At 38.2% G+C, this 26,435-nt stretch overlaps 4 protein-coding genes across 9 annotated transcripts in view; 1 reads left to right on the forward strand and 3 right to left on the reverse strand.

Moving 5' to 3' along the window:
- Positions 1-1,065: 1,065 nt before the first annotated feature.
- On the reverse strand, positions 1,066-6,961 carry nup43 (nucleoporin 43). 3 transcript variants are annotated; one of them, XM_074615373.1, is made up of 8 exons: positions 6,942-6,961; positions 4,889-5,011; positions 4,480-4,557; positions 3,607-3,769; positions 2,677-2,812; positions 2,391-2,542; positions 2,148-2,264; positions 1,066-1,577 (listed from the first exon to the last, which is right to left on the reverse strand). In XM_074615373.1, the coding sequence occupies exons 2-8, from the start codon at positions 4,961-4,963 to the stop codon at positions 1,348-1,350; spliced, it is 951 nt and encodes a 316-aa protein (XP_074471474.1). In that variant the 5' UTR covers positions 4,964-5,011; positions 6,942-6,961; the 3' UTR covers positions 1,066-1,347. The 3 variants fall into 3 exon arrangements, with proteins under 3 accessions (XP_074471474.1, XP_074471472.1, XP_074471473.1); XM_074615371.1 differs by lacking the exon at positions 6,942-6,961 and adding an exon at positions 5,633-5,871; XM_074615372.1 differs by lacking the exon at positions 6,942-6,961 and adding an exon at positions 5,642-5,870.
- A 42-nt stretch (positions 6,962-7,003) lies between these two features.
- pcmt (protein-L-isoaspartate (D-aspartate) O-methyltransferase) lies at positions 7,004-15,878 on the forward strand. 3 transcript variants are annotated; one of them, XM_074615376.1, is made up of 8 exons: positions 7,004-7,170; positions 9,891-9,995; positions 10,095-10,126; positions 10,899-11,003; positions 11,841-11,961; positions 13,002-13,087; positions 13,276-13,401; positions 14,923-15,065. In XM_074615376.1, exons 1-8 carry the CDS (start codon positions 7,116-7,118, stop codon positions 14,926-14,928), a joined length of 636 nt encoding a protein of 211 aa, XP_074471477.1. In that variant the 5' UTR covers positions 7,004-7,115; the 3' UTR covers positions 14,929-15,065. The 3 variants fall into 3 exon arrangements, with proteins under 3 accessions (XP_074471477.1, XP_074471476.1, XP_074471475.1); XM_074615375.1 differs by having other exon boundaries at positions 7,006-7,170; positions 13,276-13,503; positions 14,923-15,878; XM_074615374.1 differs by having other exon boundaries at positions 7,008-7,170; positions 13,276-13,445; positions 14,923-15,878.
- Positions 15,879-16,411: 533 nt separating this feature from the next.
- On the reverse strand, positions 16,412-23,411 carry lrp11 (low density lipoprotein receptor-related protein 11). Its single transcript, XM_074615367.1, has 9 exons — positions 22,597-23,411; positions 20,493-20,650; positions 19,569-19,710; positions 19,153-19,278; positions 18,806-19,009; positions 17,778-17,945; positions 17,632-17,688; positions 17,452-17,544; positions 16,412-17,360 (listed from the first exon to the last, which is right to left on the reverse strand). The coding sequence occupies exons 1-9, from the start codon at positions 23,207-23,209 to the stop codon at positions 17,206-17,208; spliced, it is 1,716 nt and encodes a 571-aa protein (XP_074471468.1). The 5' UTR covers positions 23,210-23,411; the 3' UTR covers positions 16,412-17,205.
- A 1,512-nt stretch (positions 23,412-24,923) lies between these two features.
- Positions 24,924-26,435, reverse strand: part of map3k5 (mitogen-activated protein kinase kinase kinase 5) — a 77,746-nt gene continuing 76,234 nt past the window's right edge. For both annotated transcript variants that reach the window (XM_074615366.1, XM_074615365.1), the window contains exon 30: positions 24,924-26,024. In XM_074615366.1, the coding sequence (XP_074471467.1) occupies positions 25,964-26,024 (61 nt within the window). In that variant the 3' untranslated portion in view covers positions 24,924-25,963. The remainder of the gene's footprint in view (positions 26,025-26,435) is intronic.

Consider the following 26,435-nt stretch of genomic DNA (forward strand, 5'->3'; position numbering starts at 1 on the left):
TTGGCAAAGAACAGGTCAAAAACCTGTTGAAGAAGAGATCAGGAGAAGGAGATGGGGATGGATTGGCCATACACTCCGGAAACCCGGTACCAGCATCACCAGGCAGGCCCTTAGATGGAACCCACAAGGCAAAAGAAGGAGAGGCCGGCCCAAGAACACCTGGCGCAGGGACCTTGACACGGACATCACACAGAGCGGGCTGACATGGAAACAACTGGAGAGGATAGCCCAGGACAAAAGACTCTGGCGGACTGTGGTCAACGGCCTATGCTCCACAAAGGAGCGAAAGGCTTTGAATGAATGAACAACTCTCCCAAATTCAAAAACTAGAGTGGTAAAACTCAAATTTGTGAAGTCATAGGGTCGGTACCAACCAGGACAAATCTCCTATTAAGGCTCATTTAGAACACATTCAAAAATGTGGGATTAATTTGCAATTAATCGTGATTAATCATGGAAAATCATGCAATTAAATACTTTGATTGATTGACAGGCCTATATAACACATAATAAATCGATTTAAAAAGAAATAATACCACGGTATAACAAAAAAGACACATGCAAGAAAAGCAAATCGTTTAAATACAAAATAAAGTTCCTCAGAAATCATCCAAATCTGTGTGGTATTTTCCAATTAAAACACAGGATAATTTGAGTACTCAGCGCCAGCTACCAAGACTGCACACAAAACTTGCCTTTCAAATCATATTTGGACTTTAATTTTGAAAGAAAGACCGGAAGTGCTACTGGGAGAATTGCTAGTGAAACTTCACACAAGTTATCCGGATGAAATTTGGATTATTTTTTTATTTTTTTGTACCTTTCCCCCCTCATCCTTCACTCACCTCTGGACCATCTATTCACCTTTAGCTCCTGGACAGCACTGGTACAAACTGGTAAAGTAAAAATGTAATGTTGTAAATCCGGCAGTGATAATTTGAACTAAATGTGACAACACAGGGTGGTGGTGTTACATCCCTTGTGATAAGATTTTTAAAAAACTAAGCATGATCTACCTTGGATTTCTAATTTGTACTACAAAACCGTCAGTGGACTCATGACACATTTGTGTAAAGGCATTTTTTATTTATTTCAAAACTGTTTTAAATGACATCCATACAAAAAGTACTATACAGTTGAAATACTCTGCTTGGAATGATCTACAAAAACCTTGATTCATTGATGAATCCATCCAGAAATAGACAAATAAAGTGTGTATGCAAAATTATATGGGATTTTGGGCACACTATATGCTCAAATGAGACGATAAAACCCGTGTTGTGGCTGAAAATGGCAGCAAATAAACAGATCTTCATTCACATCTTGTCCTGCGCACTAACAACTTATTTAAACTGGGACCTGTCTGTTGACAAAAATGGCCTCTCCGTCAGTCCCACAGACAAGACATTGTCCAAGTACATCCAAGCTGTTGACGGACAGCGTCTGGCTGGGCAGCATGTGAGTCGTCTCCAGACGGCCTTTACTGGAGTCTCCGCTGAGCCAGGCGCTGATGAGGGACTGGTTCCCACCAGCCGGGGCCATCGCACTGCGAGATATCATGCTGTTGTTCCTGCCACCTGGAAAACAATGATAAAACCATCTCTATTAATATTCTAAACATTTATTCTGATCATTATGACTATTGTTATGTTGGTGTATAGCTTCCTTGGCATGTTGACATGCCGGCTTTTTAGCTCTCTGTATCACGCTAGATGACTCAGTGTTTTTGTGGTCGCTCTGACAACTAAAAGACAAAAGCCGGGGTTGTATGACTAATACAATAAGTAAATATATATATATCAGAGCTGCAACGATTAGTCAACTAATCAATTAGTTGATCGATTGAATAATAATCGGCGAGTATTTCGATAATCGTTTAACCTATTTTTGCTCCTTTTCCCATCAGCCTTCAATTCAGACTCCTGTGAGAGGATGAGCCCACCTGACAACCACAGTAACACACCTGCTTCTTTTTCACTCGCCCCTATAATACTTACATTGCACAGCTGGTGAACATTGTCAGCACAAAATGGTAAAATTTGGCTTTTACATTGCATCTCTTTTTGCAGTAAAATGCTGTTTCTTGGCAGCACCTTGTTTGTTATCTCCTTGCTGACTAAACTCAATAGCAGAGAGAATAAACTTGCCTTGTAAGAAGGAGGGCATGTCTGACTGTGTGGAAGTCTCCCAGTGCAGCAGTGAACCGTCCTCCGAGCATGTGAACAGATGATCTGGGTTGGCTGGGTGGAAGTGGACCTCCCACACTGTACAGAAAACCAAAGAAAAACGTATGTGAAAGAAAGCAAAAAAGAAATATAATATACGACCACATCAGAATTAATATGTACGTTTAAAACGGGTAAATTTGTCTGCCCACAATAAAATCTTACTTTCAGCAGAGTGCGCCTCCATGAGTGAAAAGGGTGTGCTGCCTTGTCTCACGTCCCAGACACAGAGCATGCCGTCCTGCCCTCCTGTGGCAACAATGTGCTGTTGGTTCGGATGTCTGTCTACGCAGTGCAGAGGGACTCTATCGCCTGACCTGAAAGGAAAACAACTTATTATAACTGCTTTTAAAAAATCCCACAAATACAAAATGCACTTAGGAAAAAGCAGAACAGAAAAATAAACGTTCAGAGATGTAATTTGTTTTGGTTAGAAGTGAGGAGATCTTACAGGGAGAGAATCTGGGATGGCGAGTTGCTAGGTTGTCTGAAGTCCCACAGCTTGAGTTGGCCGATCGAGTTCACCGTCAGAATCTCTGTTGTCCTCAGGTACGTCACTGCATGAATCGTGCTGCTGTCCGCATTCTCTGTCAAAGGTTAAACAGTCCAATTAAAAAAAACACGGTAGTCAAATTATTCTCTGTAACTCACATGACCTGAAGATGCTATCATGTGCTGAGAATTGTAATTCTGTGTGTATTGTAATGTGACCAGTGCCTGAATTGGACCCAAAAAGGGGCCAGTACCCTAATTCAGCAGTCACATGTCATGATCATCACGTGCGTCTTGGATATATTTGTATTTCTACGTATATCTTGGTAATATATCCCATTTCAAATGTATTTTTGTATGCATTTCATAAATACACTAGGCCTATATACGACACACATTTCTACAGTTTGTACATAAAATATTTGGTTGATAAAACTTTTTATGTAACTATTGATACTAGGGCTATCAATCAATTAAAATATTTAATTGCAATTAATCGCACGTTAAACAAATGTGTTATTAAGGCGTTAACTTTGACAGCTCTAATTGATACAAATCAAAAAATTGTACACACATATAATATTGCATACATGCTACAATAAAAAACAACTTAAAATATGATATCTGTTGGTCTACAGAAGGAATGCCAAAGGCATTTTCAGTGCTGTTTTCTCAGCATTTGTAAACTCAGCAAAACATGGTGTTTACATGTGTATTTAGGGGTACGTACCTAGACTCACCAGGAAGTGGCGGTACGCAATAAGAAGTAAGAGTACTCGTGTGGACAAAAATCAGAAGTACCAGTACTCAGTACTGGTGAGTACCGGTCCGTTTCATGCACTGATTGTGACACGACGGTCTGGCTACTGCAGCTTAATCTCAGTCTCACCTATGACTCGAACCACTCCTTCCTGGTCGGCCCTGAAGATGATGATCTTTCCATCTTCACCGACTGTGATGATCTCAGGACTGCTGCACACAACACCAGTACAGGGAGCGTTGTCACATGGGTAACGATGTGCTCTTGGCCAGCGCTGAGAAACTGATATCGTCTGTAGTCGAGAGAGAGCACAGAATATTTACCAAACCACAAGTATGTTATATATCCAGTTAAGCGGTTTGTCCAACATTCACTTTCCTTGAACTGCAACATATTTGTGCAGCCATTCCCTAGTCTGTTGATGTGACCTTAGTTACGTTAAATAAGGCTTTATAAAGTCATTAATAACATACCTTGAGGACATGATAATCTGTAACTCTTATACGCCTTTCACAATGAGAAAATGGCCTCAGAAATACAAAGGCTGAGCCATGTAAGTCTACCACCTAGTTACTCCTAGCTTCAGGGTTGAAGGGTAACTTTGGTATTTTTCAACAGCTATTTTCTCATGTTTTTGTGTCTAACTGTCTAATAGGGACAACAATTTTTGATCCAGTATTGAGAGAGAACGCTGTAGACAGCAGCCGCGAAATGAGCTGTGAGGGCAAGTGAGCAGTATCAATGTAACGTTACGTCCACTAAAAGAAAACATGTTTTCATTTAGTTTGCTTTGTTTCATTTTATAAAATCTTCAGTTTGTAAAACGCTGTCAAGAACTTCATGAAGTGTTATGAAATGAAAACATATGAGAGTCGTCCCAAGGTCTGCTGTGAATGTCTGTTATCTGTCCCCATGTTATAGGCTGGACATACACTGGATATGGATAAGCTCACTGTATGTGAAACTTGTGTATCTGAAAAATATAATTCTGCCAGTGTGTACCTGACTGTTTTGGTGGTGGCGGAAGATGGTGACTGCTCCTGTTGACGATGTTGTGACAATTCTGTCTTGGTCCAAAAACTGTAAAAAAAAAAAATAAAAAAAAATATTAAAACATACAAGGATAGAGGGCATTATCTGTCACTCTTGATTTAAGATCCTGTTGTCCTGGTACAACAAAGTAAAGTACTGTGCATTCAAGTTAGTCTCTGCAACAAATCCCTTTTATCGTTTTGTACTTTATAATAAAGACCTCTACATTCTGTCTGCAAATCAAAGTCTAATAAATTACATATCAGGAGAGAAAAAGTTGCATTGGTGCATTTTAAATGTTGGCAAGTGCCCATTTCAGGTTAATATTCTTTACTTTAGTACCATTTATAGGCTGGCACACTTAGCTAGAGTGTCTTACCTGAAGGTCCAGAACATCCCCATCATGCTTGTGTTCACATAAAAGCTGTGGGTCTCCTTCAAATCCATCATCCATGCCAGAACTTCCATTATTCCCAATGGACCAAAAGGAAATCTTATTATCCTATAATAGATATTATAATAAACAATTGTTGATGTTAAGGCAATTTGAAGCAAAAAAGAAAAGACAAGCAGAAGACAGTTGTCATAATAACAAAATGTAACTAATCAACCATTTGTCTTTCTAAAAGTCAGGGATTTAGCAGACATAGCCAGGCTTTAAGCCTTAATAGTAAATAAACATGACTAGCTCAACATGACATCCCTACAGCTAATATAAGATTAATTAATGCACTGGTTACATGCCGAATGAACACCTTACTATTCATAACATGTCTTAAGTCGTCTTCTGACAGTTACAATGTGTGTAAGAGCGTCAATTAACACAATCACACAAAATCCATAGATTTTTCTATGAAGTTCAGCAAATCTCATGACTCAATATGAGGGTTTTAGTAGACATAGACAGGCTTTAAGCCTCAAAAGTAAATAACGTGACTAGCTCAACATGACATCCCTACAGCTAGTATAACATTATATTGCATGCCGAATGAACACCATGCAATTTATAACAAGTCTTAAGTCGTCTTTTCACAGGTACAATATGTGTAAGCACGTCAATTAACAAAATCAAACCAAAATTCATGGATTTTTCGATGAAGTTCAGCACATCCCATTACATTACATTGCCAACCTCGTTATCCCACGAGCCAGTCGCAAATATGTCTGGTTGCTGCAAAGACGAATGAGATACCGGCCTCCATCTGGTTTTACTGACTTTCTGAGACACGTACTTTGCGTTTATACTGTCCATTGAGACACAGTTTTAAGTTAAAGGAAGGATTACTGGTGTTAGCTTAGCATTCAGGAGCTACACCGGAGCGTACGCGCCTACTACTTTGTACGTAACTACGGTGGGCCAGCAGGGTCAAACTATCAAACCATGCGACTTTTCGCACAGTTAGTATTAACAAGTTCTGGACGGGATAATTTATTATTTTCTTAATATCTATCATGTCCTTTTTGCCCCTAATGTCAAAGAAACCATATTTAAATGTTATATATAAACCAATTAAAGGTTTTAACTTGAAATAAATGTATTATGCTAATGCTGCATAATTGTCAGACAACATAAGAGGATGCTCCTGAATTTGACCAAAAAGCCTTTTGGTGAAAAACTAATTCCAGTATTTTATTACCCTGCATGACACAGCTTTGCACACTGAGGAGCCAGTCAAAATCAAATGAATATTTTGCATGATTGGCAGATATATATATATATATATATCTGCCAATCATGCAAATATTTTTGGTTATATATATATATATATATATATATATATATAAATATGTATATAATATATATATATATATATATATATAAATAGATATATATCTAAATTAATATATATATAAATATATGTATATATATTATATACATATTTATATATATATAAAAATATATATGTATAAATAAATATATATTTTATATATATAAATATATATATTTATATAAAGTATATAAAATGTATATATAAAAATATATATATAAAGTATATAAAATATATAAATATATATAAATAAATATATAAATATATTATATACATCTATTTATATATATATATATATATATATATATAAATAAATAGATGTATATATAAATTAATAAATATATATGTATTAATATATACGTTATATATACATATATATAAATAAATATATATATATATATAAATATTAAAACAAAAAAAATAAAATATATATATATAAAATATATAAGATATAATATATATTTATATATATATATATATATATAAACAAGTGTCGCACTCCACCTACCGGCCACCGTCTATGTTACTGCGGTAAATCTGATATTATTGCACAGTGAGCGATGTGGCTTTTTTTTATCCCTGTGCAATTAACCTTAGCTGAGGCTTTTATTAAAAAACAAAGATCAATTATTTGATATAAGATATGTCTCTGTTCTTCAGTACCAGGGTGTGTTGTGTGTGTCAGTAACATAGCTGTGGATGTCTAGTAGGTCTGGTAGTGACGTCTCCTCCTCCTCTCCGTCTCCTCTGGAGGTCGTCATCTTCATCGGCAGAACCTTTGGCGCAGGCGCGGCACTGACAGCTGCTGTCTACTTACTCCGCAAAGTGTGTTTAATAATGGCCTGGAAATCTGGAGGAGCCAGCCACGCAGAGCTGGTCAACAACCTCCGCAGTAAGTCCCTCATGCTTTTTGTAGCGACGCCTTCGCAGAAAGCTCGCCCGAAATCGGTTTAGTTTGGCGGCTTGTGGTTGTAACACACAGAGGGGCTTGGTTGCTAAGCTAGCTGGTTGCTAAGCTAGTTGGTTGCTAGGCTAGCTGGTTGCTAAGCTAATGTTGTTGACCTAGCGTTACCTCTCTCCTTCTCTCCACCCCTTTTCCCAAACCACGTTTGCATGCCTTCCGTCGCTGCAACAAATAAACTAACAATAGAGAAACTATTTAGTTATAATCACAGATTATTTGTGCAGCTTCTGCTAGGCTAGTTTAGCCTGCTAGCTCTATGTGCGTCATTTGGGGGCTAGCATTAGGCTGCTAAGTGCCCTGCCCACATTCATTGATAGCTACTATCTCTCTCTCTGTGCCTTTACTTTTGCATGAATGACACTGACAGCTGGAACTGTGAGGCTTTAGTTTCTACAGAGCCTTTGTTATAGTTGGTGATTGAAATGGCAGCATGCTGTGTCACAGCAGTTGGTTGTTGCTCTGCAAAAAAAACAGCAGTGACTCAGTGTGCTAGACTGCTGCTATCTGGTGCTAAGTCCACTGATAAGTCATCAGTGGCCACATGGTTTAATGGTGCATTGTGTGGTTTTGACTAGGAAAACTCAGTGGTTTGACAGCCATCAACATGGACTTCAAGCTCTGATCTGATAACCTGTATATAGCAAAAATGATATTCAGCTTGATGATATCTGCAGACTTGAGTGTGCAAGTCCAATGTCAATATAAAGTATCTACCATGGCTATTTATATTCTGTGCAGTCCAGTGTGCTTGACTGCACACTTTTATATTCTGTGCAGTTCAGTGTGCTAGACTGCTGCTATCTGGTGCTAAGTCCACTGTGATAAGTCATCAGTGCCACATGGTGCCCATATTCTGCAGTCAGATGACATGGTGCATTGTGTGGTTTAGACTACGGAAACTCAGCCATCAACATGGACTTCAAGCTCTGATCTGATAACCTGCATACAGCAAAATGATATTCAGCTTGATGATATCTGCAGACTTGAGTGTGCAAGTCCAATATAAAGTATCTAGGGCTATTTATATTCGGTGCAGTCCAGCATTGCAACAGATAGTTCAGCCGCAAAAAGGCTGCAAGGTTTGACCACTGTGGTCAGTCATTTGCTTTTTAACGAAAGCATAATTAACATATTCTCCTTTTTTTGTATCTTTCTTTGCAGATATAATGCTATGTCTCAGTTTATTATTTAACATATGTTGCAGTCGTGCATGGTGAAATGAAAAAATAAATAAATGACATAAGAAGACAAACATAAGAAACTGTCTCCTCAGTATGCAAAGCTGTGTCATGCAGGATAATAAAATACTGGAATTAGTCTTTCACCACAAGGCTTTTTAGTCTAATTCAGGAGCATCCTCTTATGATGTCTGCCAATTATACAAATGCATTTTTTTTCTAGCATTAGTATAATACATTTATTTCAAGTTAAAACCTTTTAATTGGCTTTTTTTTGGTGCAAATATTCTCATTGTATTTGCTCTTGAAATGATCATTTGATTTTGACCGGCTCCTCAGTATGGAAAGCTGTGTCATGCAGGATAGTAAAATGGCGGAATTAGTTTTTTCACCAAAAGGCTTTTTAGTCAAATTAAGGAGCATCCCCTTATGATGTCTGCCAATTATGCAGCATTAGTATAATACATTTATTTCTAGTTAAAACGTTTAATTGGCTACTACATATATATCTCATTCTATTTGCTCTTTAAATGGTTCATTTGATTTCCTGCTCCTCCAGATACTCCTGAACACTGACCCATTTAGACACACGAAAGGCTTAAATTTAACACTGAAGTTTGCATAAGCTGGATTTAAGCAGGTCACACTCAGGATGCATGCTAATTCACAACTTTTTTAAATAGTTTGTGTCCGTCTGACCAGTGCTCAGGACTGGTCAGTACAGGCAGTAATAGTTCACCCACTTTAAACCTTGATAGCCTAAATAAATTCTTTAAGTTCAGCAGCCAGTTATGTGATGGAGGAAAATTAAATGTCTCCAAAATGTATACAGCCTAGAAACAACAAAACATTTGTTTGCTTCACCTGGGGGCAATTTTTAATTCTGAGAAAAATTATGAATAGGAAGAAAACAGCTTGAAATCTGCCAGTATGGGTTATTTTAATTTCCGACATCACTAGTAGGTGTCCATCTGGCAGCTTGTATGGTTTATTTGTAATGCATCCCTGCGTTACATGTGACGGTAACGAGAGCAGCGCCGGCTGTCGTTGGCTTTTCCTGCCTTTGGCACCAGCTGCTACAGGAACCTGTTATGAGGGATTATTCTGAACACACTAACACTTCTTCTTCCATCACATGTCTATAAACTTTGACACTTTGCTTCCTGCCTGTGTGCTGCTGACATAAAAATGTTTTTTTTTGCCATAAAGCAGTCCTGCTCTTTGATTTGGAAAATTGACCACAGCTGTCTAATACATCAAGAAAACGTACCAAAATGTACCACTAATTATTGGTCGTGTAATGCCTAATATCCCTGAATTCTCTCTGTCCTTGTCTGTATGTTATTTCTCTTCTTATATGCATTTCTGTTTGCATCTGCAGCAAGATTATGTAATATATTCCCGCCTGGTGTTTGCACTTGTTCATGTCTCCATAATACGCAGTGACACAAACTCTTTTTGCATCCCCAGAAAATGGCATTATTAAGTCCGACAAGGTCTATGAAGTCATGCTGGCCACAGACCGAGCCCATTTCTCTAGGTGTAATCCATACATGGACTCGCCACAGTCGATAGGTACGTCTGCTCACGTAATCATTCGCGCATCGCAGCACCAAATGCAGCCTGACATCAGAGGGAGGAACTGACGAAATCTCTCTTTTTTTATCCCAAAAGGCTATCAAGCGACCATCAGCGCTCCACACATGGTATGACTTCAAAACACTCTCAGACGTTTCTGCATCCTGTGAATCACAACTGTGAACAGTGTTTTTTTGTAACGCTCTCATTCAATCATTCAGTAGATAACAAAGAGAAGCAGCCAGAGGAATACAAATGATCTTCCCCTTTTTAGTCCAAACATAATCAGATATTTTTAGTAGATTACAATGTAGAGCTGCAACAATTCATTGATTAATTGATTAGTTGTCAACAATAAATGAATCGCCAACTATTTTGATAATTGGTTTGAGTAATTTTTAAAGCTTTTTAGCTTCTTAAATGTGAATATTTTCTGGTTTCTTTACTCCTCTATGACAGTAAACTGAAAATCTTTGAGTTGCGGACAAAACAAGACATTTGAGGACATCATCCTGGGCTTTGGGAAACACTGATCGATATTTTTCACCATTTTCTGACATTGTATAGACCAAACAACTAATCAATTAGTCGAGAAAATAAGTAACAAATTAATCAACAATGAAAATAATCGTTAGTTGCAGGCTTATTACAATGGCAGTTAAACAAATCTAAGCAATGTTATACATTTCTATTAATTGTTGGCATGTTAGCTTTGTCAAATCTTTCTAATTTCAACCCGAAAAATTATAACTTTATGCCACAGAAAGAGACACGTAGTGATGTTGCCTAGCTAGCTGTACCCCACAGATGTCACAGTCAGTGTTAAGATGCAATATGAATGCTGACTGATGGGTCGTAATGCAGTTTCCTTGTTGACGTCCCCTCCCTCCCTCCACCCAGCACGCCTACGCCCTGGAGCTCCTACATGACCAGCTGTACGAGGGAGCCAAAGCTCTTGACGTCGGCTCCGGCAGTGGGATCCTGTCCGTTTGCTTCGCACGAATGGTGAGCCACACATGACGGGTAAACACATACGATTTCTCTTCGGTGGCATTCTGATTGATTTGAACTAGGGCTGTCAATCGATTAGAAATAATCCCACATCTTCAAAATGTTCAAAATGTACCTTACGGGGAGATTTGTCAAGTAGTTAATACTCCTATCAACATGGGAGTGAGCAAATATGCTTGATTTATGTAAATATATGTACATATTTATGACTGGAAATCAATTAACAACACAAAACAATGACAAATATTGTCCAGAAACCCTCACAGGTACTGCATTTAGCATAAAGAATATGCTCAAATCATAACATGGCAAACTCAAATCCAACAGGCAACAACAGCTGTCAGTGTGTCAGTGTGCTGACTTGACTATGACTTGACCCAAACTGCATGTGATTATCATAAAGTGGGCATGGCTGTAAAGGGGAGACTCGTGGGTACCCATAGAACCCATTTTCATTCACATATCTTGAGGTCGGAGGTCAAGGGACCCCTTTGAAAATGGCCATGCCAGAGTTCCTCGCCAAAATTTGTGTGTTATTTAGCCTCCTTCATGACAAGCTAGTATGACATGGTTGGCACCAATGGATTCCTGGTTTTCTAGTTTCATATGATGCCAGTATCTTTAAAACTGAGCCCGCTACAACCTAAAAATTGCAAGTTGTGTTAAAGAAATAGAATTTACGTTAAGGCGTTTCTATCGCGTTAACTTTGACAGCCCTAATTTGAACTGATAGATTAATCAACCAATCAACATAAAATGAGATGAGACATGTTTAATGTTGTGATATTGTTGTATGAACTGAGCACCATGACTCCCTCTTGTGCTTCACAGGTTGGTGCTAAGGGGAAAGTTATAGGAATTGATCACATCAAAGAGCTGGTAGACGACTCAGTAACCAATGTGAAGAAAGATGACCCCAGTTTTATAACATCGGGCAGAGTCACGCTACTAGGTAAGACTTCTTTGATGAAAGGTTACAGGCATTTAGTCTTTGTCCGGAGCTTATCGGAGTATCCGCAATTTCAGCTGTCTTCCTTTAAAACAAGGGGCAGTGTGATGCTCCTTCCTGTTTTCTCTTCAGTGGGGAACCAAACATATAGTAGCTCAGTAGACGTGTGGGTTGTGCAGTGTTAAATAATTGAGCAGTGACTACCTGCTTTCAACTGCTCTGCAGGAAGGTGGTAGTTTTGATACAACTAGGTGATAAGTACAGCGTACATTATCCCGAGATTAATGTACAGCGCACATTATTCCGCTTATTACACAGCTACTTACTTAAAAAATAAAAAATTTGACACAAAAACGGTCCGCCAGAGTCCGACATCAGAACTGCGCCCATAGCAACGGTCTGCTATACATAGCAACGGTCTGTTATAAAGAAATAACAGACCACAGAATGCCGTGATTGACCAGTCAGAATTAAGTATTCAACAACGCTGTGTAATAAAATACTATAAACTATAAAAGCACGATATCTCCCAGCAAAAGAGTGCAGAAGAAAACAACACAACACAACACAACACAACATGAAAGAGTTTCTGCAGACTGAAAAGGTGTGGGCTGACAATACAGCTTTTTGCGCCTACGTACACTTTAAACAAACACAAACTATTTGATGTCAAAAAGTAACATCAGAAGAGCGGCTTTGGTTTTCTGGGCCGATATCAGAATAAACTATTTTAAGACATCACTTCTTTGTGAAAGAAACTAGATGCCATCCTCAAACATATTGAGTGAAAATATTGTAGGATGTGATTTCTTTGTCAATATCATCCAGCTTTATATCTTTGGGCTCTGGTAACTAACGTGTGATGGAACGACGTGTCTGTATTTGTGACATTTCTCAAACTAAATAATTAACTAGCTTATTGAAAACACGATCAGTAGATTAACCAATAATGAAAAGGATCATCAGATACAGCTTTAAAGGGGATAGTTTGGGTGTTTTGAACAGGAGAAACAAATGAAACTGAATAACTGTGTGTGTTTCAGTGGGAGACGGGCGAATGGGCCACACTGAGGAAGCGCCTTATGATGCCATCCATGTTGGCGCAGCAGCACCTAATGTCCCCCAAGCTGTGAGTCTCCCTGAATACTTTCAGAGCTAATGATCGAGGTCACATTGTCCCAATTCACTTCAAAACAACAAATTAAGTGTGTTTCAAACGGGATTAAAATAGCAATCCTGGAATGTCTTTTTAAATGGTCCGGTCCTTTTGCATCACAGTGCTATTGACTCCCTACACACACCCTGTTTCTCTCCCAGCTTCTGGACCAGTTGAAGCCCGGCGGCCGGCTGATTCTGCCCGTCGGCCCGGCGGGAGGAAACCAGATGCTGGAGCAGTACGACAAGTTGGAGGACGGCAGCACCAAAATGAAGCCCTTGATGGGGGTGATTTATGTGCCTTTAACAGACAGAGACAAGCAGTGGTCCAGGTGGAAGTGACTTCCTTCTCCCCCCTCCTCCCCCTCTCTCCTTCTCACAGTGGCAAAGGTGAAACGGTGTGGCTTGGAGCAGGCAATGGATCACAAGGGGCTGCATTTTGCTGCTTGATGACATTTTTTGCTTCTTCCATACCATACCAACTAGCTGCACGTTTTCTTTCATCGTTTTTTTTAACTCCATAGTTCCAAATTGGTTCAATAAAAACCTGCTTGACTAATGAAATCTGAAGTTGTTTTTGGAACCCCAAACACGAAAGAAACTGAAATAGCAGCAGTGTGAAGGCATATGCTTCGTTTAAGAGCATGACTACTTTATCAATTTGGATGCTCATAACACATTAAAACCAAACGCCGCGACTATTCTGTTTGATCTTCTACTCTGTGAGATGTAGAAAAAAAACAATAACTGTTTGCATTTTACTGTGTTTTTAACATTTTTGCATGTGATTCTAACTCTTGACTTTGTGTTTGCATGGTTGTGTTTCTTGTAGGGCTGCAACTAACGATTATTTTCATTGTTTATTTTCTCATTTAATCGATTAGTTGTTTGGTCTATAAAACGGTGAAAAATGTCGATCAGTTTTTCCCAAAGCCCAAGACGACGTCCTCAAATGTCTTGTTTTGTCCACAACTCAAAGATTTTCAGTTTACTGTCATAGAGGAGTAAAGAAACCAGAAAATATTCACATTTAGTGAATATTTGTAAGCAATGTGTAACATTTAGGAGGATCTATTCGCAGAAATGGAATATAATATTGATAAGTATGTTTTTCTGTAGTATATAATCACCTGATAATAAGAATCATTGTGTTTTCGTTAGCTTAGAATGAGTCATTTATATCTACATAGGGAGCGGGTCCTCTCCACGTAGTCCGCCATGTTTCTACAGTAACCCAGAATGGACAAACCAAACTCTGTTAACTTTTCCTGCTTGGGCCAGAGTCGATAACGTTACTCTCTCTTTTTTGATCCAACACTCACTTCCCACATACACACACACTTGGTTGCAGTCTCACCTCCCTGCTAGATATCGTCAGATCCTACAGACTGCACCTTTAAGAAGATGGAATCAGAGAATTTAGATAATTTTTTTCTTAAAAAATGACTCAAACCGATTAACCGAATATCAAAATAATTGCCGATGGGCGGCTGGTTAGCTCAGTCGGTAGAGCGAGCGCCCATGTAACGCCAAGGCTCAGTCCTAGCAGCGGTGGACCAGGGTTCGAATCCGGCCTGTTGTCCTTTCCGCATGTCATTTCTCTCTCTCCCCCTTTCCAACACTCTATCCACTGTCCTAACAATAAAATACTTCAAAATCACCCCAAAAAATAACTTTAAAAAAAAAAAAAAATAGTTGCCGATTAATTTAGTGGTTAACAACTAATCAATTAATCGTTGCAGCTCTAGTGTCTTGCATGCCGCTCTTCTGTTTCTGCCTTCTCTAACGTTTGACTTCTGTTTGTCACAGGGATGAACTTTGAAGAGGAAGACGGTCCATAATCCACCTTTAAGTTTGAGCCTGGAGAGAACTTGGACGGGGGTCAAACAGCCCATGACATTTTGTTCAAAGCATAACAAAACATGCTCCCTTTTGTTTCAGTCTAACGATGGACTAGAGTATCACACTGATGACGGCCCAGAGGGGCTGGGGAGAAGGACTGCTTAAAGCTCAGCACAGAAATATTGGAGATGGCTTTTTGTTTTTTCTTTTTCAGGCCTGCATCTTTTTGGTTGTGTATTCTTTTTAACTGCTGGATTTTAGGGTTTTGTTTTTTTTGCAGTTTCACCATTTGAGTTGCAGCCATTTTTACAGTTTTACATTTCAGCAGCATCAAAGCTGAATGTAGGAGGAACGCCGGACAACGACGAGGAAACTTTTAGATAAGCCACCTAGCTACAGCGCGTGTGTGTGTGTGTGTGGATCATCTAACCGTAGATTTCCCTGCTAACACATGAGCTTCTTCCCCTGCCAGCAGTATTAGGAACACACACACACAATCACACACACACAACACAACAGCTGATGTAACCCACACGTCCCGTTTGATGTGCCGCACTCTTACATCATTCTACACATAGAATAAGCAACGCATCGGATCACACACTGAACGCACTCCACAGAGAGCTGAGCACTAACAGCACCAACGCACGTGCACATACAGGGCTGCTGTGCTTTATTCCACCTGGTGACATGTCGCTTTCTGCCGCTGGTTTTCCATTAACAATTTGCGCAGGCTCGTCTGGTGACTGATACTAAATGGGATAGTCACTGCTTTGCCAAAATAAAACTCCCAACAATATAAAGCAAATGAATGTCTGTTTTCTTGAAATCAAAAAAAGCACATTTTTATTTTGGGTGACGGATGATATTTGGCTCACAGTTTCTGGAATGGCACATGAAAATAAAGAGATGCTTATGTTTTTGTCTGCCTTTTTGTTGTTGAATCTTTTGTGTGCAGGCTGCAACCTCGTGTTTAATATATATATTTCATTATTATTATTAAGTCGTGCGGGCAGGGCTGGAACAAGTATTTTAGAAATACTGAAGGAGTCACGATTCTCTTTCTAAACTTTTTATCCATACATAATAGTCTAAATGCACCATTTTACCGAAATATAATTATAATAATAATTATATTTACCGATATTAATAAATATAATAAATGATAAAATAATATATATACATATTATATGTATTTTTATATATATTATATACATATATATAATATATATTTTGTTGTCTAAAAATAATAAAATTTAAGATGAAAATATTACGATCAGTTTTGAATGAATACTATGTATTATTTGTGTGTAATTAAGGAGTTTAAACCCCTGTCTTTAAAATTTACAAACAAATAATGTCCTTACTGTACTCAATGATAATTATGTGCTTAAGTTATTGGAAAAGGTAAAATGTAGCATTTTTGTTCATTATTTATCAACAGATTGCACCAGTGTTTTTTGATATATAATAAACTTTAATATCTCACATGAAAGACAGCACTTTGAGGGAATACATGTGCGCAAATATAGTAGATACTCCACATCATTTTGCAAAAAATATGCAACAAAATTTAGACAGATAGATTTTGACCGATAGAATTTGCTATGGCTTTATATGATTCTGAGAAATTATAATGATAATTTGTTGTTGACTCCTTATCAGTCAAAAAAGTGTGCTACAACAGGCACTCCAATGTTCAAAGTTAACTCAAGTAACATGTACAACACAAACATGCCACATTAGTGCCACCCAGTGGCAGAAATACAGCATATTTTTGTGCAGCACTAGTCGGGAAAATACATCAAGTGAAAATTGAAGTAACCTGCGTTTTAGGAATTTTCATAAAGGGGATAAAAGAGTCTCTTGTACCGTATGTATCCCAGAAGTCATTGGAATGTAGACAGCTGTGTATCGGTATCAAACTAGGAAGTCGATTCATCCATCGTTGATTCACAATCAGAATCAGACAACATAAATATGAATGCACAAGCATCTGAATATGTGTCAGTGGCTTTGAAGGCAGCATCTATCAGCAGCGGATTTACCAGTCAGAGGGGTTCAGTGTGGGGGTGTTCACAAACGTTCATGACAGCAGAGAGTTGTGACCTGAAGTGAAGACAATTTACAGACACTGGGCTGCAAGAAACACAGCGTGCAAATTCAAAAAGTCCTGGCTCAGGCTCTGGCGACAACAACCATGTTTCCCTTTCTCAGAGGCTCTTGTGTTTGCTGCCCGTGGCTGATTGGCTACAGGTACATGCCGTTGATGAGGTAATCGGACTCTTCGGTGGTGAGGGGTCGGGTTTTCTTCAGCTTGTGTCGAACAAGTCTGAGACGACAGCTGATCATGAGCAGCAGCATAGCGGTGATGATTAGGCCGAGAGCCAGAGGAAGGATAGCACCTTCAGGAGGTAACAGAGGCAAGAGAGGAAATTAGGAAGAACGTGACACATAAAAGAGAACAAGAGGTAAAAAATAAACCCAAACCGTTACCTGACTCTGGTACTGGATGCCCTCCTATTTCTTTAAATGGTTTGGAGATGGGGACGTCGCTGTCTGCTTGGCTCTGGGACACTTTAGGGGCAGCTTCAAGAAAGGTTCAAATACAAGTTAAATTTGGAAACACTTACTGGTATGTCAATAAAGTTTTATTGAAATGCACTCTGGCTTTACCTATCTCAGTCTGTTTGGTGATTGGAGGAGCCACAGTTGCTGGTTTGAAAGCTGGACCTAAAAGATATTTCCATGAATGAAAATAGAAATTATAGTTTTATGTTGCTGAATTATAAAATTAGATTAAAAAAAATAAAGATTCTCACCTTTTTGTATACATTCACTGACACAGTCAGATTCCTGGAGGAAGTTGTTATGGTTGCCCTGGCAACCGCCATACAGGAAGTGTTTGCATTCTCCCGCATTTTGGTCGTAGTACCAGCGTGGGAAGGTGCCTTTACAGGGTCCGACAACTGGAGCTGCAGCACACGGATCTACAGCGACAGAGAGAGAGAGAGAGAGAGAGAGAGAGAGAGAGAGAGAGAGAGAGAGAGAGAGAGAGAGAGAGAGAGAGAGAGAGAGAGAGAGAGTCAGACACAATCACTGACAATTCGATGTTACACATATTAAAAAGGTAGAGTCGGTAACTTTGAGCAAATATGATAAAAAGTTATAGAAATTAACAGTCACTATATCCTGACAGTAGTGCATGGTACAGGTAATCGGAAAAAAATCATGTGCCTCTGTGTCCTCCTAGTAGCGAACAACATTCCCATCACCAACAATACGCACAACCAACCAACCGAGAGCAAAGGTCAAAGTATGTTTGATGCCATTCCACTTGACTTCTTCTCTCTCTCCTCCTAAACAATGAGTTAGCCAAGCATTTAGACATGAGACTGAGCATTCGTAACACGAAGAAAAGGCTCCTGAGAATGTAATACCTGCGGTAAAATACCGATGGGGAGGGAAACAACGTCTTGGTCAGTCTGATTCAGGGATCAGATGGCAGAAGGGACAGAGGGGCTTTGTTCCAGCACTCAGAGGGGACGCAGGCTGAGAGCTGCTTTCCCAGGAACGGCAGAGTGGCCCTGTGGCTCAGTGAGCTCAGTGTTATGACTCAATGGCTGCCTACAGGGGCTCCATCTGCTTCCATGTCCAGACACACACTAAATAAACCCTCTGCCTCTTTACAAAGGCACTAATGACACAGAGATGGAGGGTAATATTGTGAAGCAAACATTCTACCAGATACAATTAAAGTAAAAAACATTAATTTTTCTGTTGTCTTGGTGCAGATATTAAATGCCCCATAAGTGTGAATAAAGCACATAAAACATAAACACAACCTCACCTTGACTGGTTGAAGCCTCCTTTTGACTGGGACTTAGTGGAGGAGCGGCGTTGCTCCTGTCCTGAGGTGGAATGATGCTCTCTATGGTCTTTCTGGGTCCAGTCTGGAGCATGGAGCCATCCTCTGTCTCCTCCGTCTGGGCTACAGGCCGATGAAGGTTGGACAGTTCAGCAGAATGGGTCACTGACTTCCTGTTGCTGTCAACTGAAGAAATCACAGAAAAACGAATGAATGATGGGGACGTCTTTATGCTTTTGCTTATGTTTTTCCTTCATTCTTGCGTTCCTTTAACTGATCCTGATAATACAGAGATTATAAAAGATTACAAAACAACATGGGTTTCTTACAGATTGGGCAGAAGACTTCATCAGAGCGGTCTGGACAGTGTTGCTTCCCATCACAGGCGTAGGTGATGTCGATACAGCAACCGTCATCACACTTGAACTGGTACTTTGAGCAGAGACCTGTACACACTGTGGGCCACAGAAAGTTACAGATATACATGTTGTAACAGTCTTGCACTGTAACCACAGAAACCCAGCTTTTAATCATTTGAAAATGGTGAAAGTAGTTTATTTTTTAATGTTGTAGCATCGTTAGTGCTGCCATTTAAACTGGTTGAGATGAACAACTCAAGAGACTTTCAATTGGTAAATGTGAAAGAAAGACCAGCAATATTTCACACATGCACCGCTTAAAAAATAACAATAACCTTGAAAGGAGCTCACAACAATTATATATTATGTTTTGGTGAATATGTCACCTTCAGCTTGGTGTTTAGGTGCCAGCACAGTGACAGAGACGTTGTCAGAGCTCTTCTGGCCTGCTGAGTCAGTGACCGTCATCTGGAAAGAGTAGACTCCCTCCTGGAGGGCGCTGATCTTCAACAGCCCTGGATGAGTCGCCTTCAACACATACAAAACTATAAGATTTTAATGAATCACATGTGCACAGATTGAGATTTTTCTCAGAGCTTTCTAGAAGAATTTAGTGGTAGGCTACAAAATCTGAATTGAGCATCATTAGTTTTTTATTTTTTATTTACATAACAGCTTCGGTCTATTCATCCTAATCACAAAAAAATACCTATTTGCCCTCTTTCAAGCGGACAAATTGATATCATCTGAATGTGTATATTGTTCCTATTTGAGAGACTCAGCAGCAACATGTGTCAGTTACTCAGGATAACACACAGAGCTCGCTGTGGATTAACTAGTTTCTGTTGAAGGCAGAACATGGTGAGAATTGACCACAGATTAACACAGTGTGAAGTGTATTTCTATAAAAAGTAGGACACATTGTACTTGACTCTCCACATGTTGCCTCTGAGGCTGTGAACATCGGGCAGCTCCAACACTGCTGCTGTCCTTGAGGCAGGTTTGGTAATGAACTCTTATCTCTATTGACACAGCACAATATTATGGAGCTCTGGCCACAAGCCGCCTGTTGACTTAACTAGTACAAACAAGTAATTTGACTCCTGTGACTGTGAGGGTGATTAGTGACTATTCATACTGCAAATTAAAATGTCAGAGAGAAGAGAGAACAATCGAGCTATTCCAGTTTATCTTCTAAATTCACTCTGTGTGTCCTCCGGTGTGTGTTTTCATTCTCACATGGAGCACCCAAATTAAACCTCATACTATCGTTTCACTGCAAGACGCCTTGGCTGTTAGCGTTCACTGACCTTCATATTGATGGCTATGTCCCCCTTGAGGAGAGTCCATTCATAGTGGGTGATCCCATGGTCGTCCACGCTGTCCCGTCCATCCAGGACGGCCCAGTCTGTGGGCAGCTGGATCACCACATCCTGTCCAGCGTCACTGCGAGGAGGCTCATCCACATCTGTAAAACCACACAGGAAAAACATGATCATATAGAGGATGTGTGCTACACGCCTATTTTATTTAAATTGATTATTTTTTTTGTCACTTTGCACATTAATTATTCCACTAGGGCTTAAGACATAAAATATGTTATTAATAGGGCTGCACAACTAATCGAAATTTTATTAAAATCGCGATATGGCCTAATGCAATTTTCAAATCGCAGGACACACAATATTTTTTAAGGCGAAATGTGTCTAAATACCATTTTAAATTAATTATTGTCATGTTGCAGAGATGTCCTGGCCTACACATCATATTCTAAACTTTGTTTGGTACTGATACCTGCAAAAATCACACCATTATAATTTTAATGTTTTTCAGTGGAAATGAGAATAATTATGTAAAAATAATCATTCCCTCTAATATCACAAATCATACCGCAATCAGTCAAAACAATCACAACTAGATATTTTTTTCAAAATCGTTGAGCCCTAGTTCTTCTCCCTGTATTGCAGTAAAATGATTAAAAATTGGTACATCTTTACTATTTTTGGGGGTGCAATTGAATATAACATTGTACTTATTTAGGGCAGCAACAAACAATTACTCTCATCATTGATTAATCATTTGGTCTATAAATTGTCAGAAAACAGTGAAAATTGCCAGTGACAATTTCCTAAAAGGTAAAAAGACATCTTCAGATATCTTGTTTTGTCTGACAATCCAAAACCCGAAGATATTCAGTTAAGAATTATATAAAACTTAGAAAAGGACTTAAACCTCTTTGGCTCTTTGGAGATGCCAAGACAAGAGAATATTTAGTGTTTTTATTTGAATACACTTTGCTTGCTTGCTTATTATTTCACCACTTCTGTAACTGCACTAGCGTGTCCACTTTTCTTGCTTTGATGGAAATAACTGGTAAATAAATAAAGATAAATATTGTCATAAAAACACCTGCTGCTGGTCACGGTGTCTTGAGCTAATTTTACAAAGCTAGAACGTAAAAGGCAAATCATTAACCCACCCTGTCTGCTTTATCAAGATCAGTAGCAGCTGATGTTAAGCCCAGTAAAGTTTTATGTACCAACCTTTGCTCAAACCTTAAGGAAAAGGAAGCAGAAAGCACTTTGGCACATTTCTTTTCTATAAAAGATGAGTAGTATAGAGTAGTGCAGGTCTTTCCAATATGGCCCCACACAATATTGCTGATCCTAAGATACAGTATACCAGTCCTAGAAAACAAAGTACCACATTACATAACATCACTTAACACTGGTTTTGTGTTTCCTGCATTAGAAGAACAACATGCTTATGAATAATTAAGTAACTTAGTTTCCAGTAACCAACATGAGTCATTACATATATTATTTTATATATGTGTTTATATATATATATATATGTATATATGTGTTTATATATATATATATATATATATATATATATATATATACCATCTTGTTCTACCACTTTAATACTTTATTATTATTGATATGTTCTGTTTTGCAAATTCCCCCACTGTGGGACTAATAAAGGAATATCTTATCTTTTAACACTTTATTTATCTGCTTTTATTGTCTTGAAAAGTGATATATAAAATATTTGTATTATTTATTATATAACTAACACACCAACTTAATAACTATCCAGCATGTTTGCCCATGCACTAATTAAATCAGTAGTTAATCAAGCTTTAGTGAACAATACAGCAAATTGGATGTGTAACAAAGGGCCCTGCACTATTTAAATATGTCAATGGAATATATATATACATATATATATATATATAATATATTTCCATATGTCCATATGATTATTATTATTATATATATATATATATATAATACATATATAAATATAATACATATATATATATATATATATTATATGTATAATACATATATATGTATGTATAATATATATATTATATATATTCAGGTTGTTGTTGTTATCATCTCCCACCTTGTGCCTCGTCCTCCTCGGGCCTCCTGGCTGATCCGCTGGCCGGACCAGGACCAGGACCAGGAGCAGGAGCAGGAGCAGGCAGGTGTCCCTGGGTGGTGGTGGTGTTGTCAGCCCGGCTGTAGGTGGTGAAGCCCTGCTGCGGAGCGAAGGAGCAGACCTGTTTGTTCCTGTAGGTGCAGTTGAACAGGTAGCAGCTGAGACTGAGACTGTCTCCGGTCTGAGGCGGCCTCCGGTCCTGCTGAACCACCGCCACGGTGCAGTGCGGCTGGGAGCAGCAGGCGTGCAGGCAGTCCCTCCAGGTGAACACCCGGTCCGGAGCTAACAGGAAGGTGGCGCCCTGCTCGATGGAGGCCTTGGCCCGGATGATGCGCTCTCCGACGGCGTTGAAGTCGCCCACACAGGAGTCCACCACCACATTCTCCCCCGGCCTGTACGGCTGGTCCTGCTGCAGCTGCTTGCGGAACTCCTCCAGGAGCTCCTCCACGCCGGTTATCCTAGACTTTAGATCCGATATTGGCAACGAGCGACGGTCTGCTGCGTTTAACAGAACAACAGCAGCTGACAGCAGCAGCAGCAGCAGCCAGGGATGCTGCAGGAGAAGAAGAGCCATGTTGTTGTTGTTCTCACGCAGATAAACAGCCTCTTCTGCCTCCCGGCTGGTCTCCCAGCAAAGATGACCGTCCTACATTAAATATAGGCCACCTCCGTCATGTAAAAACACGATGTTTTACTCAATATTCGTGTCTAAATCATGAGATCTACGGAGCTAACTGACTGATTAACTGTCTGTCCTCTGACGATGAGAGAAATCTGTCGTTGTCATGGTGAGGGGGTAGAGGGGAGGCAGAAACCAGTGACGTCACGTTGATGGATAAAATTATGGAGAGTGGAGAGCAGACACACCTGTAGCTCTGTTTACCTGCCTCTCTCTCCTTTCTACTGCTGTTTGCTTTTATAAATACACACACTATACACTTATTTGAACAGCAGCAACACAAAAGGAGACATTTTTACATTATTATTACTCTAGCTTTTAAATGTTTTTTTAATACTTTATTTTTAAAAGATTTTTTTTGGTCGAGCATGTTAATTTTTTTAATCATTATATTTATTATTATTATTATTATTATTATTATTATTATTATATTATTACTGGTGTTTGCTTTTATAAATAAACACACTATACATTTATTTCAACAGCAGCAACACAAAAGGACATTTTTACATTATTACTCTAGCTTTCAAATATTTTTTTAATACTTTATTATTTAAAGATTTCTTTTGGTTTTTTATTATTCTTATACTTTTTATTATTAATTTATTATTTAGTGCGAATGATGAGGCAAGACAAGACCAAAAAAACAGACAGTACATTGGGTAACATGATAACAGTAACAGCAAAGTTATTACTCTAGCTTTTAAATAGTTTTTTAATAGTTTTGTTTTTAAAGATTTTTTTTGGTTGAGCATTTAAAAAAAATAATATTCTTATACCTTTTATTATTAGTTTATTATTTAGTGCGAAGGGTGAGACACGACAAGACAAAAAACGGTCATAGTACATTGAGTAACATTACGGGTAACAGTGACAGCAAAGTAATAATATGGGGTTGGTAAATTTGTTTTTTATTGTCCTGTAATATTTTGAGGCTCTTGTCTGCTTTTATCTATATTAAAACTTGATTTTTTTACAGTTGTATCACTCTGTAAAGCACATTGAATTGCCTCTATATGAGATTACTCATGTAAAAATGTAAAAATTACAATATTTCTTAAGAAATGTTGAGGAATAAAAGCAAGTTTCACAAAAACTACTCTGAAATTGTATATTATATTTTACTATACTATATTTGTGCTACTTTACACTACACTAGAGCTGCAACAATTAATCGATTAGTTGTCAACTACTAAATTAATCTGCAACTATTTTGATAATGGATTAATTGGTTTGAGTCATATTTTTAAGAAAAAGTCTAAATTCTCTGATTCCAGCTTCTTAAATGTGAACATTTTCTGGTTTCTTTATTCCTCTATGACAGTAAACTATCTTTGCGTTGTGGACAAAACAAGACATTTGAGGACGTCATCTTGGGCTTTGGGAAACACTGATCGACATTTTTCACCATTTTCTAACATTTTATAGACCAAACAACTAATAAAAGGTAATGTCCCTTTTTCACTTTTGGAAAACTAAAACTAAAAAACAATGTACATTAATGACTTGAAAATGGAAATCTAACTTAAAAGGCCCATGGAGAACAATTTAAACATTTGAAAACTGTCAATATTATATTATAAAAAAAAAACGGAACATTTCTAACACATTTCTTTCACAGTTTCAAGATGGAAAGTTTTATTTTAACAATATGACACAAAAATCTTGAATAATTTTAGATATGAAACAAAACGGACACACTGCTCATGATTATGTTCCCCATTTCTGACATCATGTTTTTTTTACATAAAAAAGGCTCTTTCATATGAAATTTGCTTGCATTTCAGATTTTTTTTTCATTACAACATACATCTGATTGAATGATCATATCTACACAAGCAAGATAATATTAATTACTAAGTAAGTACTATATATCCTATGATCTTTGACACTAGAAAATATACAATTCATTTTTCACTTGTGTTCATTATAGACTCGGTCCAATCCACATGGAGATTTAACTATGTAATCAATGTGTTTTTAAAGTACGGAAATGTCATTCACATATAATTCTATAACTCAATATTTACACGTGTCTGAAAAATAAAAATGTAGATTCGTATTATAAAAGGAAATGTGGAAAAAAAAAATTAAATAAATCTGGATAAAAATAAAAACAGGGCATGCACTGACATCCTTCAGATTACCATAACAATTAAATTAAAAACACATTTAAATAAAGTAGTGATAAGATGCCTATGATAAAAAAACAACATTAGTACAGATGATTTTGTAGTATTTTGTATCTCAGGCTTGTATTAGAAAACTGTCAGTCTCCAGTTCTGTAAACGTTACATCTTGTAAAGAGGAGAAAAATGTTTTGACAGTTTTCAATAGATTTTCTCACCAATTGTCATTTTTAACGCACATGTAACAAAAAGCTGTGTGACGTCCGTCAGCCGTAGCAAAACTAGTGGCACTTCTCAGTAATTGATGCTTTCAAAGTGACCTTTTTGTTTTCCAAAATTATCAAAATACTCCGACAAGACCAGTCAAAGAGTTTCTTGTACGAGTGGAAAGCTGCTCACGGCGAACACAGGTTCTTCTCCTAAAAGTCTTGCTCATATAAATACTGAGGTAAAGAGGAGAATACTGAGCTGTTGGGACAAAGGTCCTGGCTTCTCTGAGTGGTTGTCGCCACTTAAGGCCTCAGGTTGGCTTCTGCCTGTAGTCTGTGATGGCCTTCCATAGTTTACACAGGATCCCACCTCTGACGGGACACACAGAAAACACTGTTAGCTCACAATATACAACGTACAGTATGCTACCGAAACAGAAATTACACTGTATGTCCCATAACTCAGCTTTTCAATACTTTTGCGGTCAATAATCACCCATTATAACATGTTTTAACACATTTTTACATAGTTTCTCTTGAACTGAGAGTCAGAAAGCATTTCCTTTACTGTACATGTATGTGCACAACATCATTATCTGTCAATTAATGATGCATGAACCAAGGTTTTTACAAAATACAGATAACAATGGTGTCTACGGAGTTAAATGTAAGACTTTTAAGACCCATTTAATACCGCGTAGAATGCAATTTAATATCTGTTCCACAGTCAAACTGGGCAAAATATGAAAGCAGTAGATGAAACGATATGGAATATAATTATTC

This window comes from Sebastes fasciatus, chromosome 18 (assembly GCF_043250625.1).
Source record: "Sebastes fasciatus isolate fSebFas1 chromosome 18, fSebFas1.pri, whole genome shotgun sequence".
Taxonomy (NCBI): domain Eukaryota; kingdom Metazoa; phylum Chordata; class Actinopteri; order Perciformes; family Sebastidae; genus Sebastes; species Sebastes fasciatus.